At 44.4% G+C, this 18953-nt stretch overlaps 1 protein-coding gene across 2 annotated transcripts in view; it reads left to right on the forward strand.

Annotated features, from left to right (window-relative positions):
- PDCD4 (programmed cell death 4) overlaps positions 1–18953 on the forward strand; it is a 572963-nt gene that overhangs the window by 391121 nt on the left and 162889 nt on the right. For both annotated transcript variants that reach the window (XM_086922777.1, XM_086922778.1), the window contains exon 9: positions 12833–12940. In XM_086922777.1, the coding sequence (XP_086778903.1) occupies positions 12833–12940 (108 nt within the window). The remainder of the gene's footprint in view (positions 1–12832; positions 12941–18953) is intronic.

The raw sequence follows: 18953 nt of genomic DNA on the forward strand, positions 1-18953 counted from the left end.
CATTTAAATTGAGGGGTTCTTGGGGTCTCCCCTCCCTGCCAGCACCAGTGATTGTTGTACATTTCACTTGATATACACGCTAATACTGTTTGAGCGCCATTATTTCCCGTATACTTAATACCCTTTTTCTGTTGTGAATGAATGAGGGTGGCTGTATAAAGGGATGTGAATTTGAGTCCATCCATACGGACTGTTTTCTTGCAGTAAATTCATGATATGGAGGATTAAAGAAAGCCCAAAGGGTGGATCCCTGTGGAATCACCTGGAAAATCTCTAAAATGTGAAGGGCAAAGCAAACGCACCATGCATTACTAAAATTATGCACAACACAATCCCCTTCCCCATGTTTGATTGTATGACCTAGCCAGCTCACTCGCCTAGCCATTATAATTTTTTCAGACCAATTTAACTTTGGCGAAAATTTCTTATAGGACCAGTGAGCCGATTTATTAATATGGCTTTGGCAAGTGTCTTGCTGGCCAGGGGCCAGACAGAGGACTCTCTTTAAAATCACAGTATATGGTGTGCATTCCGGGGGTAAGTTTAGAACTTCCTTTGCAACCCTCCCGCTTTTTAGATCGTGCACTAGGCCAATTGCATTTGACATTCCATGTAAAGGTCTACCCCTATCTATCTTGGCCGATCTTGAATGATTTGTAACCCCCTGACCAGGGTTTTCAATGTTCCTGCGGGGGTTCCCAGCAAAAGTGGAGTCCTGTGCTGTAGAGGCCAAAAGGTTATTACAAACACTATGAGGAAAGGACTCTGTACTAGGGGCATGGCCATTTACTGTTGATGATATGCTTAAAGGGGTTAGGTGGTTCGTTGAGACTCTAGGGATTGCCTCATGTTGTTTAAAATGTAAGTTTCTTGAACAAGAAACGTTATCCAGCTGTTTATCAGTTCCCGTCGTATTTCCTAGTCCCGACAACACTTGAGCAAGATGGTCTTCGATACAGACTAGTCTAGAAAGAATGGCTGCCAGGGCCTCATATACAATCCTACTAAATCCTACAGTGCATTTGTTGCACTGCTTCTCCCTCCACCTTAACCGAGTCCTAGATGTGTTTCTGACTAGGTGAGTTTGTTTGGTACTCTTGACCCTCAGTGAATGTCCTATTATTTTACTATCACCCCACCAGATCTGTTCATTTCCGTTTCCCTCAGGGAGCAGATAGCGGCACAGTAGCTTTCGTCGCTGGACAAATTGTAGAATCGGCTCCTTCATTGTGGTGGTATGTTACATCCTGACTCGAAATAATTACAGTAGGGGATAAAGAAGGTAGTGGTCTCTGTGTAGAAACAGATTCTGGTGTAGTTACTTGAGGATCAATTGGGACAGGTGTGATTGGGCAAGGAGCTAATGAGAGTCTTCACTCCGTGATTTCTATTTTCTTTGTTATCGCCCCTACTGCCTTTTGAAGATAGCTGTCCAAAGTTGTGTCCATTGTCTTTGAAGTGGGGGTGGGTTTTCGTTTTCCCATGGTACAAATTGACTTAACAGTATTTTTAAAAATTGTGGGAGCGGGGTCTGAAGCAATATTTAAATGTTTGGACCCAGATGCTTCCCCTCAGTGCATCATTGCTGATTTTGAGGAATTGGGTACCATCATAAAAAGCTCCCTTACTATCACCAAAGGTATATCGAAGAAGGCAGCCACGGGTTGGTTTGATAGTGCTTGCACTAAATCCCTTCAAGAACTTAGGCGGGCTCTTTCTAAACAACCCAGAGACAGGGAGGCCATTACACACCTCAGGTCAACATACAAAAAGCATCTTACCTGTAGAAAACAAGATCTAAGGGAGCTTGCCTGGGATAACTTGACTAAAGCAGCAGTACTGCGTGACAGTAAGCTCTTTTGGAACACGGTCAATAGCCCCTTTCTCGTAAAGGAAGATTTCCCTATACTATCAGCCCAGGTCAGTGAGGAAAACTGGGTACAATATTTAACAGAACTTTTTGACCCGGCCGGCGAGGATTGTGCTAGCTCTTCTACCACCCCTTTTGAACCTAAGCTACTCCTGGGGATTACCCTCCAAGAAGTTGAAATTGCCATTAGTAAGAGCAAAGGGGGGAAGGCACCGGGACCAGATGGGGTCCCGGTTGACCTGTATAAATCCAACCAGGCACTTTGGAGCCCGCTCCTGACTCAGGTGTTTAACGCATCAGTCAGGGATAGTACACCATCTACTTGCAGCGAATCCATAATCCTACCGATCTATAAGAAGGGAGATAGGGCGGTAGTTCTTAGCCTCTCCTCTATCTCCCTTCTGGATTCCTCACTTAAGATCATGAGCAGGGTCCTACTAGTGCGCTTGGAGGATTGGGCAGAGGACAATAAAATCCGGGAAGCGCCGCTTACAACGGATATATCGCATCGCGCTGACATTGCATCGCGGCGATTACATCGTGGATGACATCGCATGTCAACACGACGCATGCAAGTGCATCGCATTGCCATAGACATCGTTAACGATTACATCGTGAATATACAAGGGAAGCAGCATTACATCACATCGTTAACGATTACATCGTGAATATACAAGGGAAGCAGCATTACATCGTGCATCGGGAGGAGCATTTGTTTATTTAAGACATATTTATTTAAAAACATATTAGATACCGGGAATTACGAGGGAAGCAGCATTTGTTTATTTAAGAGTGGCACATCGTGAATATACGAGTGGCAAAAATATATCATATACCGGGAAGCAGCATTTGTGCATTTGTAGACAATTACATCGTGTGTTTATTTAAAAGACTTGTGTTGCAAACAAGGGAAGCAGCATTTGTTTATTTAAGAGACGAAGGCTCGAGCCTCCATTATTTAAGAGACGAAGGTTCGAGCCTCCAATCATCCACTCGCATATGCGACCAGAATCTGATTTTGAACGCAACTTCTTTATTAAAGTACATTGAAGCTCAATACAAATATTAGTCAGGAGATCATATTTTATACACATCTGATGGGTGGATGGATGGGTGGGTGGCTGGGTGGATGGATGGATTGGGCGGCTGGGTGGGATTGGTGGATGGATGGGTGGGTGCGATGCGTGTGGGTGGATGGATGGGCAGGCGGGTGGGATTGGTGGATGGGTGTGTGGGGTGGATGGATGGGTGGATGGATGGGCGGGGGGCTGGGATTGGTGGATGGGTGGGTGGGGTGGATGGATGGATGGGATGGGATGGGTGGGTGGATGGGGCGGGTGGGTGGGATGGGATGGGTGGATGGGGCGGGTGGGTGGGATGGGTGGATGGGTGGGTGGGGTGGATGGATGGATGGGTGGGTGGGTGGATGGATGTTGTGGGGTGTATGGATGGGCGGGTGGGTTGGGATTGCTGGATGGATGGGGTGGATGGATGGATGGATGGATGGATGGATGGATGGGCGGGTGTGAGGGGTGGGTGGATGGATGGATGGATGGGCGGGTGGGAGGGGTGGGTGGATGCATGGATGGATGGATGGATGGGTGGGTGGGTGGATGGATGGATGGGCGGGTGGGTGGGATTGGTGGATGGGTGGGTGGGGTGGATGGATGGATGGGCGTGTGGGTTTGTATCTTTTATGTAACCTGTCTAATGCAACGCAAAGTTCTTCTGTTTTGATGCTGGTTCTTATGTAAAGCGCTCTGACACCTTGGGGTAAAGTTCACGCTATTTAAAATCGCATAACACTTTAACAAAAAAAACAGGCAGGAGGCCTCACAAAAACGAGGGAAACAGAGGGCTGGGGTGCACGAAAAACGAAGGAAACATTAGGTAGGAGGGCACACAAAAACAATGGAAACAGAGGGCTGGGGTGCACGAAAAACGAAGGAAACTTTAGGCAGAAGGGCACACAAAAACGAAGGAAACAATAATGTTTTTAAAACGTACATTCAAATTTGCTTAGGCTCCTGCTTCTAAATGTTACACAATGAATTTATTTTTACTGTAGTACAGATACAACAATGGCAATTTGTGGTTAACAAGAAAAATTATTAATGCAGCCCAACAGATGACCTCCAGCGCCGTACCACCTGTGGGGAAATTATTCGTACTTCCTCCCCCATGGGCACCTGAACCCCAGTGTCTGGGAGGAGTGGTGGTGAAGCCTAGCTCCCCTGGATGATGGAAGCCCCCCCCCTATACGGAGAGAACAGCCAGCCCCCGGGTGAAAACCAAAATGGTTGGTGTAACGCCGGGCCGGTGGTGACCAGCTCGGCCCGGCAGCCGGAGAGAATAGCCCATAGTGAGCATTGTTGAGCAGTGTAGGAAGTGTGTCCCCCCACCCCCCTTTGTAAAGTGGACGGCGGGGAGGGGCGAGGCTGGTACCGAGGTCCTCCTAACTTGGCAGCAACACTGAAGTACCAGCAGTGGTCACACAGCCCCGCACGGGGGGTGCAGAACAGCAATCTCGGCAATCGGGCACTAGCTTAATATGTGTAAAGCTAAAGCGTGAGCAAATAAAAAATAAATGTGGGCCGCACGCTCTCAGTATGCCAAGCCTCTCAAACCATGCAGGAAGTGGCCTTCCCTCCAACCAGTAAACAATACTGTGCAGGGCTCCGTGCAACACATGGCGGAGTGCATGTTGCGGTACATTATTTCATGGTTTTTCTGAAATGTTGATAATCCGGCGCAAACGCCAGGCTGGAACTGAAAAAATCTTGCCCCTTGCAGCTTTTCTAGTGTGATCACTATATTTAATGCACCGCTATATTTTGCTGCAAAATAAGGCCTGGTGACAGTGAGCAGGGATATCAATCTGAGTAATGGAAGATACAGTTCACGGCGGGCAACACAATATATACCCCCAACAACCCATTGGCTACAGCGCATTGGAACGTGCGGGCTAAACCATCGCGTTGTCATGTCGCGCGATGTAAGGTCGCCGATGTGACGCGCGATCCTATTGCATGGCCGCATTTGCGTTGAAACGTCGTGCGATGCAAAAATGCCCGATGTGAGTGCAATTGCGATGTAGTGACGGCGATGTAAATTACCGCGATGCGATTAAGTGCGATGGATTGTCATACAATCCTAGCAGAATCTCAATATGGCTTCCGCAAGGGTCGTGGGACAATAGAGCAGTGTATCAATCTCGACCTCATTATAGGGAAATACACCAAAGCGAAACAGGGCTCATTATTTCTCTGTTTCTCTGACCTCTCAAGTGCCTTTGATCTGGTGGATCATTCCTTGTTATGGTCCACTCTATTGGAAATGGGAGCCCAGCCAGCAATAATATACTTCCTGGCCAGACTTTATAATAAACTTTCAGCCCAGATCCGCCTTGGCCAGGCAGGGGAATCTACCAAGAAAATCAGGGTTAAACCAGGCATAAGGCAAGGCTGTGTGTTGGCCCCGTTACTTTTTTCCCTTTTTATAAATTCTATGGAGTCCGAATTGAAGAGGGTAAAAGCAGATTCTCCACAGATTGATGGCCACCCCGTCCCGGTTCTGCTATATGCAGATGAAACTGTCCTTCTCTCGAGAACTCCGAATGGACTCCAAAATCTCATGTATTATTTTTATGATTTCATTCAGGAGAGAAAACTAAAAATTAATAACTCTAAGACTTTCATTATGGCTTGTGGGAAACAGATGAAACTTTCTAAACCATTCCATTTTAATGACCATAGAATTGAGGTAGTGGACAAATTTTGTTATCTTGGCATAACTTTTAATAGTAGAGGGACATGGGCAACTGAGATTTTAAACTTGAAGGCCAAGATGGGCAAGAGCTCCTCAGGAGTATTCCGCTTCGCATCTAAATTAGGTAGTCGTCGCATCCTTGATATGTTAAACATCTACAGGCATAGATGTGCATCTATTGCCCTATACGGCTCGGGTGTATGGGGCTACTGCAACCATGGAGATCTGCAAGTTACAGAGAACAAGTTCCTTAAAAGACTCCTGTGCCTCCCCTCCTCGGCATCCACCGAACTGAGTCATAGAGAGGTGGGTCTGGACTATCTCACAGATTTAATGGGCTTGAGACCCCTTATGGTTTGGAGGTCAATTTGGGCAAAGGACAAGACAGGATTTACCAGGCAAATTATCTTAGACTGTCTCCGGTTGGACAATGCCCGTAAGATCCCCTGGTTAAAATATGTTCTAACATCTTACAATGAAATTTTTAATCTGGGCATTTTTGATGACCCTTTGAGCGCTGTCATTGTACCTAAACAGGAGGTTAAAAAAAAATTTCTGGGGACCAAATCTAATTTGCGTAGTGTCCAATGTAGCCACTTTTCAACCCATGTTTTCTACCATTCTAACATGATGGTTGTTCCGGGCATGCCTATGTATTTAAAAGCCATCACTAAACAATCACATCAGTTTGTTCTCACTAGGTTGCGATTAGGCATTGCCCATAACCTGGTGGCTTTACCACAGATGAAAATTTATAGCCCAACTCCATGCCCCTGTGATGGCACAACCAAGCAAAGCACACTGCACTTTATGCTTATCTGTCCTCTATACCTGCACATTTGTTTACTTTATCTTAAACCTGTTTTTAAGAAATATTCTGTCTCCACTACTGCTCAAGCCATGAAACTACTATTTGCACTTGATACTTTGGATATCTGTTTTTTTACCGCTACCTTTATTTTAAAAGCTGTGTCCCATAGGAAAAGTCTGGTGTTCTAAGTCTGATTTATTTGTTAATTGTTGACTGTGTGGCCGACATATTTGTCTCCAATTGAGCTGCTTCATTTATTGTAATTTATGACACTTGTTGTGTATTTTATCCTGTATTTTTAACACTGTATGCTTTTATGATTGTTATAAATAATCGAATAAAGCTTTGAAAAAAAAAAGATTTAACAGTAAACAACAATAACAAGCATTTCCAATGCAATAGGTCTCGCATTAGGAAAGTTAGCTATTGGTCTTGTAAATGACAAATTTTTTATTTATGTGTTGGTTTTGAAAATAGCTAAATTAATAGCTTTGTCATTTACAATGCCAATAGTTGTAACTTTCGCAAATGTGACACCTATAGCATTTGTAATGCAACATGTTTTGTATTTACGTGACTTAGATTTATTGATATTACAAATAACAATGGCTTTTATTTTTTTTAAATAATTAATACTGACATAAAAGTGATTGTAATTTATAATGGCAATAGCTTAAACTTTTGTAAATAACTTTTGTGAAGATTATGTTCAGTGTATTTTATTGTGACGAAAATCCAAGAACAGAAGTGAAATATTAACATCTTTTTGTGACATTTGTAATAAAGCTTGAAACATTGAGAGAACATATTTGAACCAGTTGTTGTTGAATGATTGGACAGATTGATGCTGTGATGGCATGAAGTGATGTTGTGGTGGCACTGAGTGATTCTGTGGTGGTGCTGAGTGGTGCTGTGGTGGTGCTGAGTGGTGCTGACTGGTGCTGTGGTGGTGCTGAGTGATGCTGTGGTAGTGCTGAGTGGTGCTGTGGTGGTGCTGAGTGGTGCTGTGGTGGTGCTGTGGTGATGCTGTGGTAGTGCTGAGTGATGCTGTGGTGGTGCTGAGTGGTGGTGTGGTGGTGCTGTGGTGGTGCTGTGGTGATGCTGAGTGGTGCTGTTGTGATGCTGAGTGGTGCTGTGGTGGTGCTGAGTGGTGCTGTGGTGGTGCTGAGTGGTGCTGTGGTGGTGCTGAGTGGTGCTGTGGTGGTGCTGTGGTGGTGCTGACTGATGCTGTGGTGGTGCTGAGTGATGCTGTGGTAGTGCTGAGTGATGCTGTGGTGGCGTTGAGTGCATAATTTTGCCTTTTCTTGCTGCAAAATTTTGTCATCCCTGATGCATAATTTTGGTTGTTCCGTGTTGCATTATTCCAATTGGCCCTCATCACAAGTTCCCTTCAGAAATTGGCATGTAAACATGCAGCTTTTCGGCTAGATCTTTGAAAGTTGTATTGTAGATTTCGTTGTGCAGCAATATTTAACGTTATCTCACCCAGGAACATTACTTATGAAGTAACAATGCGAAAGAAATTGGATGAATCCAACCCTTCCAACACGACAGTGACGATTCGGGGGAAGGTCCATCTCTCTATCAGAGTACCGGGAGGAGGGCAGTGACATGCCAACGCTAATTGTGATGTGCTTATTTATGTTGCTCTTAACATTGCAGTGGGGTTCGTAATTGTCAACTGCCCATTCGGAGTAGAGAAGAAAATAGAGGTGGATGGTAGAATAATCAAGATATGGTGTAGGAGGTGAATTAAAGATGGAAAGGGGTTTCACAACTTCACACAATTTACTCAAAGAGAAATGAATGAAATCGTAGCTTCCTCTGGGCCTTCACCGTCCCCCACTCCGAACAAAGGGGTAATTAACACGTCATTGTCCTCCGGTAAAACAAGTTCTGGCTGAGTGAGACCCCTCACAGGAAAGAGGTAATTAGGAGAAACGGGTGACTCTAGGGAAAAGCGATGTCCGCAAAGAACAGAGGTGTCAATAATACGGAGGCGACTCGAGGTAAGAGTCAATGTAGAGCGAAACCTGTAGGACTCGGCAAAAAATGTGCTCTAGCACCCAGAAATAGGAAAAACATACTGGCAGAACCCTAGCCCCTTCCCGGAACGGCGAGTCGGAATCAAGTGAGTGTAATCAAAAGAAACCCCAAGCAAGGAATGAATGGAGTACACCTACACCCTCCGCCCCCACCCCTCCCAGGCCAGGAAGTAAAATCAATGCTGTGCGCCCCTTTCACAGAACAAAGCGGGATCAAATGCATGCCCCCACCACCACAATGTGCTTGAAAATCTATAGCCTTTAAACAAAATGTTATTAATATTGTCTTTTAAAGTGAATACTCAGCAAGTTTTTTGTATATATTGTTAGGACTATATGCGGATCACTATTGTTGAAATAAGCTAATACTATCTGATCTGCATCAGGACAGGGTGAGCAAAATGTAGCCGTCTCTCACTCTGCCCCATTTACGAGGTCTACGAACGGACTGCACACCCCGTACCATGTGACATCATATAAGTAAACACAGAAGTCGCACACGTGTTTACTGGTCAAGAGGCATACTGCTCAAATCTGTGGGCTGCAGCCTGTATCCTATGCCAGACTGTGGGGGCGGTTCCACGCCACGACCAGCGTAATGTTTTGAGTTTGCTGTTGCCCTGCCTGACATCAGTTGGAGAGGATACTCTCGGGCTGGGATAACCCTCCCTCCTATGTTTTCAGTTGAAACGTATGCGGCTATGATTTTTTTTGGATAAAATAAGTAATGAAAAAAAAATTGTGAGACCTATTGCATTGCAATGCCTGCATGGGGCTAGAGAAGGCATTTGTACGCCATTGCTTAACGCCGCAAAACAAACCATCTGGTCACCAATGGGGCAAATCCTGCTATAGCAAACGCAAACAACGCAGCTATTTGCAGGGTCCTAGCCACAAAACAATCAAAGGGAGGACGGATGATACGTATGCAGAGGCCGCGTGAAACGGCATGCTCTCCATGTGTGAAAGCATTTTTTAGGTGTCCCGTGTGCGCCGTCTGATCTTTGAAACACTCTGATGCGCTTCTATTGAACACACTGGGACCGCGCAACACGTACGGAAGACAACGGGCGCAGTCCTAAGCCTGCAGAGTCCGGAGTGGGGTGGGGCGAGGCAGATTCAGACGCGCGCCTTGGGATTGGGTCACGCGCGTGAGCTGTTAAGCAGTGGGCGGGGGAGCGGAGCCCTTTGAAGTGAAGCTCTCCGAGGGAAAAGAGTGTGCTTGTGTTCACGTGAACTGTCGAAAATCCGCCCGATGGTTTGAGAACTTATTATGCCCACTAAAATTCTCCCCTATCCATTCCTTGCGGAATGGGATAGGCGAGCCCTAAAAAGGTAAAAGCAAAACTAAAAGTGGTTTATCTTCATGCAGTTTTGTAGGATTGGATCCTGATGAAATAGATCAATAAACCAAGAGAGTTGGCCCAGCCCAGCCTTGTCCTGCGTCGGACAGGCGCAGACGGTCCCACCCTTGGCCCGGGCGCACCCGCGACGTCCCACGCTGGTGTGCGTGCCCGAGGCCGCCTTTACGCGCCCCTGGCGCAAAGGAAATGACGGTGGCGCCTCCTGGCGCTTTGGTGTGTGGGGAATGGAGTCACCGGATAGCAGGAGTAGGCGAGTGGCAGGCAATGGCAGAATCAGCAATTGCAGGCTATACCTTTTTATCTTCCGGTTTCTTTGATGTCAACAGTCCTCTTAAAGAACTGAAATTGTCAAGCGACAATTATCCTGTTTGCTTCAGATTGGCCAACACAGTCATGGTACCTTGACCAGCTGCACTTGTCATAGTAGCAACACAGTAGGTTGTAAAGCAAACCGGATTTCCTCAACTGATTAAAAGGGTGAGATGGGCAGCACAGAGTTTCTCTGCAGAGACTCCATACCATCCCAATGATGGAGTGGAGCCTCATATAAGCGCCACCCCTGTCTGCTGATGTCAGTTCCTTTCTTCACAAATCCAGAGTTCTGCTTCCAACTTTGCTGGTCTTCCGACCGCTTCCAAATTTTTCTACAGTGTGCTAGGGAAGATATCTCCCCCGAAGATGACCGGATTATTATTGTGCCAAAATTGCAGGAAACTGATGTCTGTTTTGGTCTGCACATTGCGTCTGTTACTTCGATTCCAGTCACGTTTCAGTTGGTATGATAAATATGCGTTCGTGCACTCACAGGCGATCAGGATTCGAAACTGCATCACCGAACACAAGGTCATGGACGAAATAAAGACCCCACTTCAAGTTGCAGTGATCTCCCGTTCCTGCTCTAAGTTTTCTGGTAAGTTGGAAACGCACCATGAGCTTAAGAGAGGTAAGAGGGAACTTCAGCCCATCGCACCAATCTAAATCTGGAGAGAAGGTGCAAGGGCATCAGTTGGAAGATTATACCGCTAAGTATCTTCTGACTTCGATTCAGGCTAACAGGTCCTGCTGTGTCCGAAGTTCCTGGGTTGTCGTCGACCCACAGCTAATAGCAGGCTTTTAAAAGCCCATTCTGAAATGTTTTACATGCTCTGGTGGTTCCTTCTGGTGTGCGGTCAGATCCCTCAGAATTTCAGGAGTCCCCAGTCGGCCTTCAGCCAACATGCTCTCCCTGTCATCAGGGGCTCTCTCTTGACCTGCTGTAATTTGAGACTGGGGGCCTGGTGTTGCTCTGGCATTCTCGCATTGGTCCCCTGCCTCGACAGGCCTGCCTGGCCCGAAGCATTGTCATCCCCTGCTGGGCCATGGTCTTTAGGTTATGAGGAGGGAGGGTGTGAATATGCAGGGGCCTCCATTGGGGGGAGGGGGTGTGAGGGAGGACGTGGTATTATGGCCGAAGTGCCATTCTCACCTCAGACTATGGTGGCCTGGGAGGGGGTAGGAGAAGCGGCCAGGTGTTGTCACCACATCCGCTGTGTCTTTTAGGTCTTGTTGGGATTTGGCATTAAGGTCAGTCCTGCAGCGCTGCACAAAACGTGTGCCTACAAAAGTACAGAAAGCACTGAGTGGACCAATGTCAGTGCTGTAAATGAGAATTTACAAGAAGACTTAAAATAAATGAACAGTTCAATACATGAAGATGTCAGCGAGGCCTAAAGTAAGTGCACTAATTTGGCAAAACTATATGGGCCCCCGATTGGGGGTAACTGAATAAAGCTGAATTAAGTAGAGTATTATATCATGAACTGAACATCACCTGAAAACCGTTAGCAAAAAGGCAAGCTTCGTAGATCTGATGATCAGAGGCTCCTTTGCTGTCAGACAGGACAGATGTTATGAAGCAATAGAAAGGGATTCCTGAACCAGTGTTACTCTAGAATTTTTACAATATTTAATTTTGCAAACATTTCTCAAAAAAAGTAGTCTAATGAGACTAACCAGATGGTGATCAATGAAAGGGACGATCCGGGAATGTGGGCCACTTTTTTGGTAAGTGCCCGGGCCAAATTGTGATGCCAATCCTACCCTGTACATACTGCTTTGCTATCGTAGCGGAACTCCCAATTCGACTGGGAATGATTCAAGAATGTGAATCTATGATAGCTGCCAATACTGGAGAACTACAGTTACAGGTACATAACTTATTTTCTTCTGCATCATAAAAATCTTTATTGAAGCGCTAAATGACCCTCCCACGCCCCCACCCCCAACTTTCTATCCTGGTCCTACAGTATAAACAAACATTATAATATTCCTCTTACCTGCTATTTATAAATTTAAAAAGAACAAGTCTTGAGGTAACTGCCAGTACAAGGAGTTATGGATAGTGGAAAACCTCGGAGTTTGAAAGGGACAGGGCGCTTTTCCAACTCTGTGAACGTATTAGGCTGCACTTTTCCTCTTTGCTTAGAAATGTTATGTAGCAGTTTACATTGTAGGTGCTGCAATGTAGTTTGAGATGGGTTTTTTCTTTTGGTATCGCAAACAATCGAAGACTGAGAAAATCTTACCAGTCATTAACTATAGAAAATGTGCAGTAACATTTTGACAAGTTGGACTTTTCATGCTCTTTATGTATATCAATAGATATGATTTTGAGAAGTGTTCTAGGATCACCACACACAGCAGAGAATGTTTCTAAAGTTTTTAACCTCAATGATGATTCCTATGATGCAGGCCAAAGACTACAAATAACCGGTTCTTCCCAGTGTAATTCTGGCTGTGGCACTTGGTTTTAAGCCTCTGTTTTGAGCCGACTGCCTGCACATTTTGTGCCTTAATTGATACAGACCATTTGCTATGACCAAATACGACATGCTGGAATGTGAAGCCACAATGCCTGTGAGAGGGAATACTGGCTAAGTTGGCTTCTTTATACTTCTGCTATTAAAGAGGCCTTTTTTCCTTCTCTCCTGAGCAGATTGACATGCTATTAAAAGAGTACCTGCTCTCTGGAGATGTGACGGAAGCCGAAAGGTGCCTGCAGGAGTTGGAAGTGCCTCATTTTCACCATGAACTCGTATATGAAGTAAGACCATGCATATGTTATGTTGTCTGTTGCTTCTCCCATAATGTCTTGAACTAAGTGAGTACTCTCGCAATTTAAGTCTAAATAATACCTTCACAATTTCATATGAATTGCATATCGGCATTTGAGAATGTCTCCAACCGCGACTCATTCTTATCTGTGCTAGACTGTGCCTGGACACCAAATGCATCTGTGGTTTAAAAAAAATAATCATATCAGCCGTGCACTGCACTGAGAACATTTCGATAAATCGTAGCTGCATGGTCCATTTTATAGCAGTTTTGTAATAGAAGAAGCAGTACTATCTATCTATTTGCCACGAAGCCTTTTGAGATATTAATGTATTATTCCCTACCAGCGAGAGCCTTGTTTTCACCTTGGAGATAAGGATACCCAACAACCCTCAAGAGTTTAGGAAGTTCAAGTATGTGCTCTTCTTCCGTGTTGTCTGACAGCAGTCTGCTTAGCATTTTGGGCTTCCATAATGGGCATGCAGGTGTATGTACACACATTAGGTGTTGTGTGTGTGTGTGTGTGTGTGTGTATGCACATTCTTAAGTTTTTTTTCTGTATGTATTTGAATAACAATTTCCTATGTTATGCTTAATGTTACTTTTTGCACCTTAAACCTTGCTCCGCTTTAGAAACAATTAAGGTCATCTGGAAGTTTAATTTCTATACTTTCTTGGCTCCAGTTCAGTCTTGAGTAACTGAATCAGCTCTACTGCATTTGTTATCTTTAATTTATCTTTTATCTTTTCTTTTTTCTTCTTGAAAATCTTTTTCTTATTGTACAGCGTGGGAGATTCATTAAGTTTAATAAGGATCCCATGATACCGAAATAAAATATATTTGCACTTTAACGATAACAACGAGGACAGTTTAGCTTGACAAAAAAATCCACAATCTCACGTTCTTCTCCCCGGTAAAGACATGAAACTGAACTGATTCTACCTGTCATAGGTCAGACCCGGGACCAGGGTTCAATTCCCGACGCGGCAGGGTCTTGAGCCCAATTGTCCACGGACTCGATAATTCTCGGTTCGGTGCCCACTCTAATCACGGGTTCACACTATGCAACTCTGGGCATTAAGCTTGCTTAATCTCCACAACGGCCCCCGCGGCGGGATGCCTGGCTTTCACCTTGGGGATGCCCATTGCGGGTTATCTCACAGGGAAAAGCCAGGACGGGTTCCCAATGCAAGCGCCGAGATGCCCTAGGGTAAGTTGAGCGCTATATAAGAACACACATACATACATACATACATACATACATACATACATACATACATTGCATTAGTTTGAGTCCTGATGAAACAGCACACTGACTTGATATGAGTGTATCATGCCCCTTGTTTTTATGAGCGGTCTTCTCATCTGACTTCTAGTATTACAGTTTTGAAACAGTTTTTGAGATTTTTCTACTTTTCTTAATGACTCCCCAATTTATGGATTGCAAAAAAGCAGGTATTAAAATTAAGACAATGGGTGTTTCAGATGCTCATTATAGGTTTCCTTTAACCACAAAGTAAATGGAGTCAGGCAGTGTGGATCCACACTTTAAAGTAAGGGTCCCTAAACTTACTCTTTCATGGCTCTTCCATTGCGATTGCAGGCACGATGAAGGCAGCTGACACATTCAACCTGTCTAAGAAGTGAAGGATGCCTTAACCTCCCGTAGGCATTTTTAATTCCCTTTCAGATATGCAGCCTAGACTTTGAGATGGTTTCGATTTGATCATATTCATTGACCACCTCTTGTTCAGCCCATGTTGTTTTGTCTCTGAAATGCTAGTCTTCAATATGATGTCAAACATCAAGAATGCTTTTGTTGTTGTCATCATTCATACTAGAGGACTCCATTCATCTTGAATCCGCTTTTTAGGTCGAGCCTAGACGCAAGCAATGCGAAGCATTGCTTAGTCTGCTCGACAACTATTGTCACCCTTTTCTGGGAATGTGGACACGAGATGGGCACGAGCGCAGATTTCACCTCGTGGGCGCGCACGGCGCCGTGCCCATCTCCTGCCTCAGATTCCCATGCACAAACACACACACAGCCACACTCACACATGCGCACATACACAGACACACACAGACACAGGCACACACACACTGTATACACACACGCACCCCCCCTTAAACAGACACACGCGCACCCAGACAGACACACGCACAGACACACTCGAACACACGCGCGTTCCCCCCCCACCCCCTCCCCCTCCACTCACCGTTCTCTTTCCGCATGTCCCTCGGCAGCCAGCATTCAGCGTGCAGGGTTCCAGGGCGTTCTCACTGCAGTTCCTTCCTGTTTCTTTGCAGGCCCCGCCCACGTCCCAACAAAGGCTGCCTGACTTCCGCTAGCACTCTGTGGCATCATTGAAACCTTTCAGATACGGAGCGGGGCTTCTAGGGCACAGCTGCTTACCTTTTACAAAGTGCTCGGCCTAACACGGCATGCGTCCTCCAACTTAAATAGGAGCTCCCTATTGATTGGCTGGGACTGTCCTTGGTCACTATTGGTTAGTAAACAGCCAATCGCTTAAGCGTTTCCATAGTAACTAAAACGCAAAACTCTCGTTCTGTCTTGCTTTTAAGAGTATGTCCGTGTCGAGAAACTTTATTGATATGCAAACATGCTAATTAGAATTATATAGCCATGTTTCATATGTCTCGCAATTTAAATATAATTAATGCACCTATTTTATCTTGTGCGAAACGCTCACGCTACTTTGAGCAGGAAGCGATCCCTCCAGTGATGTACTGGATAACGCACCCTTACATCTAGATGTGGCATATAAGCATGCGGTAGTGGTTGCTTAATATCAAGTTTACCAGTTTCACTCTTGGACCCCTCTTGCTCGCGTTTTAGTTACGGGGCCTTACTTAACATCCTGCTAATTGGTCATATTAAGATGCTGATCGCGCTACTCTGAACAGGAAGTGATATCTCGAATATTAAGCTGGGCAAGACACCCTTTCCTATAGAAGCGGCATATGATAGTAATAACTTGATATCAAGGTTGCCGGTTAATACTTAGAAGCACTCACAGCGCTTTGGAACTGCGCAACTAGTAGAAAGCTAGTTTTTTTACAACAGTAAGTAGGATATGAATTTGGATACAAGATGTCTCATACACTGAGTTCAAAACCTCTGTCAAAATGCACACTCTATAATACAAACAGCGCTAGCTATCACAGTTTTACCTTTCTTAGTGCTTGAAAACACTGGCAATATTACCTCATTTAACTATATTGATTTTATCAAGCTCTGAAATAAAAATGGCTCAGATGGTCTTCTGAGCTGTAGGTCTCTTAAGCACATCTGTGCCCTGGAGACAACTACAGCCGGTAGGAGTATTCTGCATCATTCAGAAACTCTGTCCATCACCTTTTCCAAAATTGATTTTATCCACACTAAGTGTGGGAGGGTATACTCAGACGTGAGTCCCTAGCTCATTGCACCATCAGGATTCAAGCAAGCCGGGCCGACGACGGCTGAAATGCCAGAAACCGGTCCCCGGAAGCTTGTCTCCTTCCCAGTATAAGAATTGGCTTGGTAGTTTGGTTTGCCCTGTTCCCATCATGCACTGGGACAGGAACAGACTAATTTGCATATAGCCAGATTCTGAGCTGGGATGGTGCAGTGAGCTAAAAAACGGTGATGGATCAAGCCCTGATCTCTTGACTGGGTAGGAGTATTCTGCATCATTCAGAAACTCTGTCCATCACCTTTTCCAAAATTGACATCTACAGCCAGGCCTGGGAGACATCTGAAGGGACAGTTCCTGATATCTGCCAGGTCGCAGAGAAGCACTCACAGCGCTTTGAAACTGCGCAACTAGTAGAAAGCACGTTTTTTACAACAGTAAGTAGGATATGAATTTGGATACAAGATGTCTCATACACGGAGTTCAAAACCTCTGTCAAAATGCACACGCTATAATACAAACAGCGCTAGCTATCACAGTTTTACCTTTCTTAGCGCTCAAACACTGGCAATATTACCTAATTTAACTGTATGGATTTTATCGAGCTCTGAAATATAAATGACTCATATGGTCTTCTGAGCTGTATGTCTCTTGAGCACATCTGTGCCCTGGAGACATCTGAAGGGACAGTTCCTGATATCTGGTAGGTCTCAGATTTAGTGGGCAGCAGTGTGCGGGCGGTGTGCTTTCTGAACAGCAGAATAAAATTTAAGTTTCCAGGTCACAGCACCAAAAACATGTGGAGTATCGGCCAGGAATGATGCTCCTCTGAACCAGAGCATACACATGCTACATAATTACACTGCGCTCAATACAACATACACTCCAAATACCACTCAGTGCCACATAGTTACACGCCACATAATTACACTGCACTCAATGCAACATACACTCCAAATACGACTCAGTGCCACATAATTACACGCCACATAATTACACTGCACTCAATGCAATATACACTCCAAATACCACTCAATGCCACATAATTATATGCTACATAATTACACTTCACTCAACGCAACATACAATCCAAATACCACTCAGTACCACATAATTACACACCACATAAGAACACTCTACTGAATGCAACACACACTCCACACAATACCACTCAGTGCCACATAAGTATATGCTACCTAATTACAATGCAACATACACTCCAAAAATACCACTCAGTGCCACTTAATTACATGCCACACAATTACACTCTACAGAATACAAGATACACTCCTCATAATACCACTCAGTGCCACTTAATTACATGCCACACAATTACACTCTACAGAATACAAGATACACTCCAAAAATACCACTCAGTGCCACTTAATTACATGCCACACAATTACACTCTACAGAATACAAGATACACTCCTCATAATACCACTCAGTGCCACATAATTATATGCTACATAATTACACTGTGCTCAACGCAACATACACGCCAAATACCACTCAGTGCCACATAATTACACGCCACATAATTTATCTATCTATCTATCGCCCTCACTCTATCTATCTATCTATCTATCGCTCTCACTCTATCTATCTATCTATCATCGCCCTCACTCTATCTATCTATCATCGCCCTCACTCTATCTACCTATCTATCTATCGCCCTCACTCTATCACCCTCACTCTTATCTCTCTATCTGTCTGTATGTCTGTCTGTCTGTCTATCTATCTGCATATCTATCTATCTGTATATCTATCTATCTGTATATCTATCTATCTATCTATCTATCTATTGCCCTCACTCTATCGCCCTCCCTCTATCTATCGCCCTCACTCTATCTATCTATCACACTCACTCTATCTATCGCATCACCACAGCATCACTCAGCACCACCACAGCATCACCACAGCATCACTCAGGGGCACCACAACATCACAATGCGCTACCACAGCATCACTGAACGGTACAGCGTCACTCAGCACCACCACAGCATCAATCTATGCAACCATTCAACAACAACTGGTTCAAATATGTTCTCTCAATGTTTCGAGCTGTATTACAAATGTCACAAAAAGATGTTAATATTTCACTTCTGTTCTTGTATTTTCGTCACAATAAAATACAATGAATATAATCTTCACAAAAATGATTTACAAAAGTTTAAGCTATTGCCATTATGAATTACAATAACTTTTATTTAAGTATTAATTATTAAAAAAATTAAAAGCCATTGTTATTTGTAATATCAATACATTGAAGTCACGTAAATACAACAAATATTACATTACAAATGCTATAGGTGTCACATTTGCAATAGTTATAACTATTGGCATTGTAAATGACAAAGCTATTAATTTCGCTATTTTCAAAACCAACACATAAATAAAAAATGTGTCATTTACAATACCAATAGCTCAAACTTTCCTAATGCGAGGCCTATTGCATTGCAAATTCTTGTTCTGGTTTGGGGTTTACCTGCAGCACAGGCAAGAGCAGAAAACAGTGAAGATAAACTTAGAAGTTTTTCAGAATGGGCTTTGCGAGACCACCTCTGCTTCTCTCTACTTCT

Source organism: Lissotriton vulgaris, chromosome 5 (assembly GCF_964263255.1).
Source record: "Lissotriton vulgaris chromosome 5, aLisVul1.2, whole genome shotgun sequence".
Lineage (NCBI taxonomy): Eukaryota > Metazoa > Chordata > Amphibia > Caudata > Salamandridae > Lissotriton > Lissotriton vulgaris.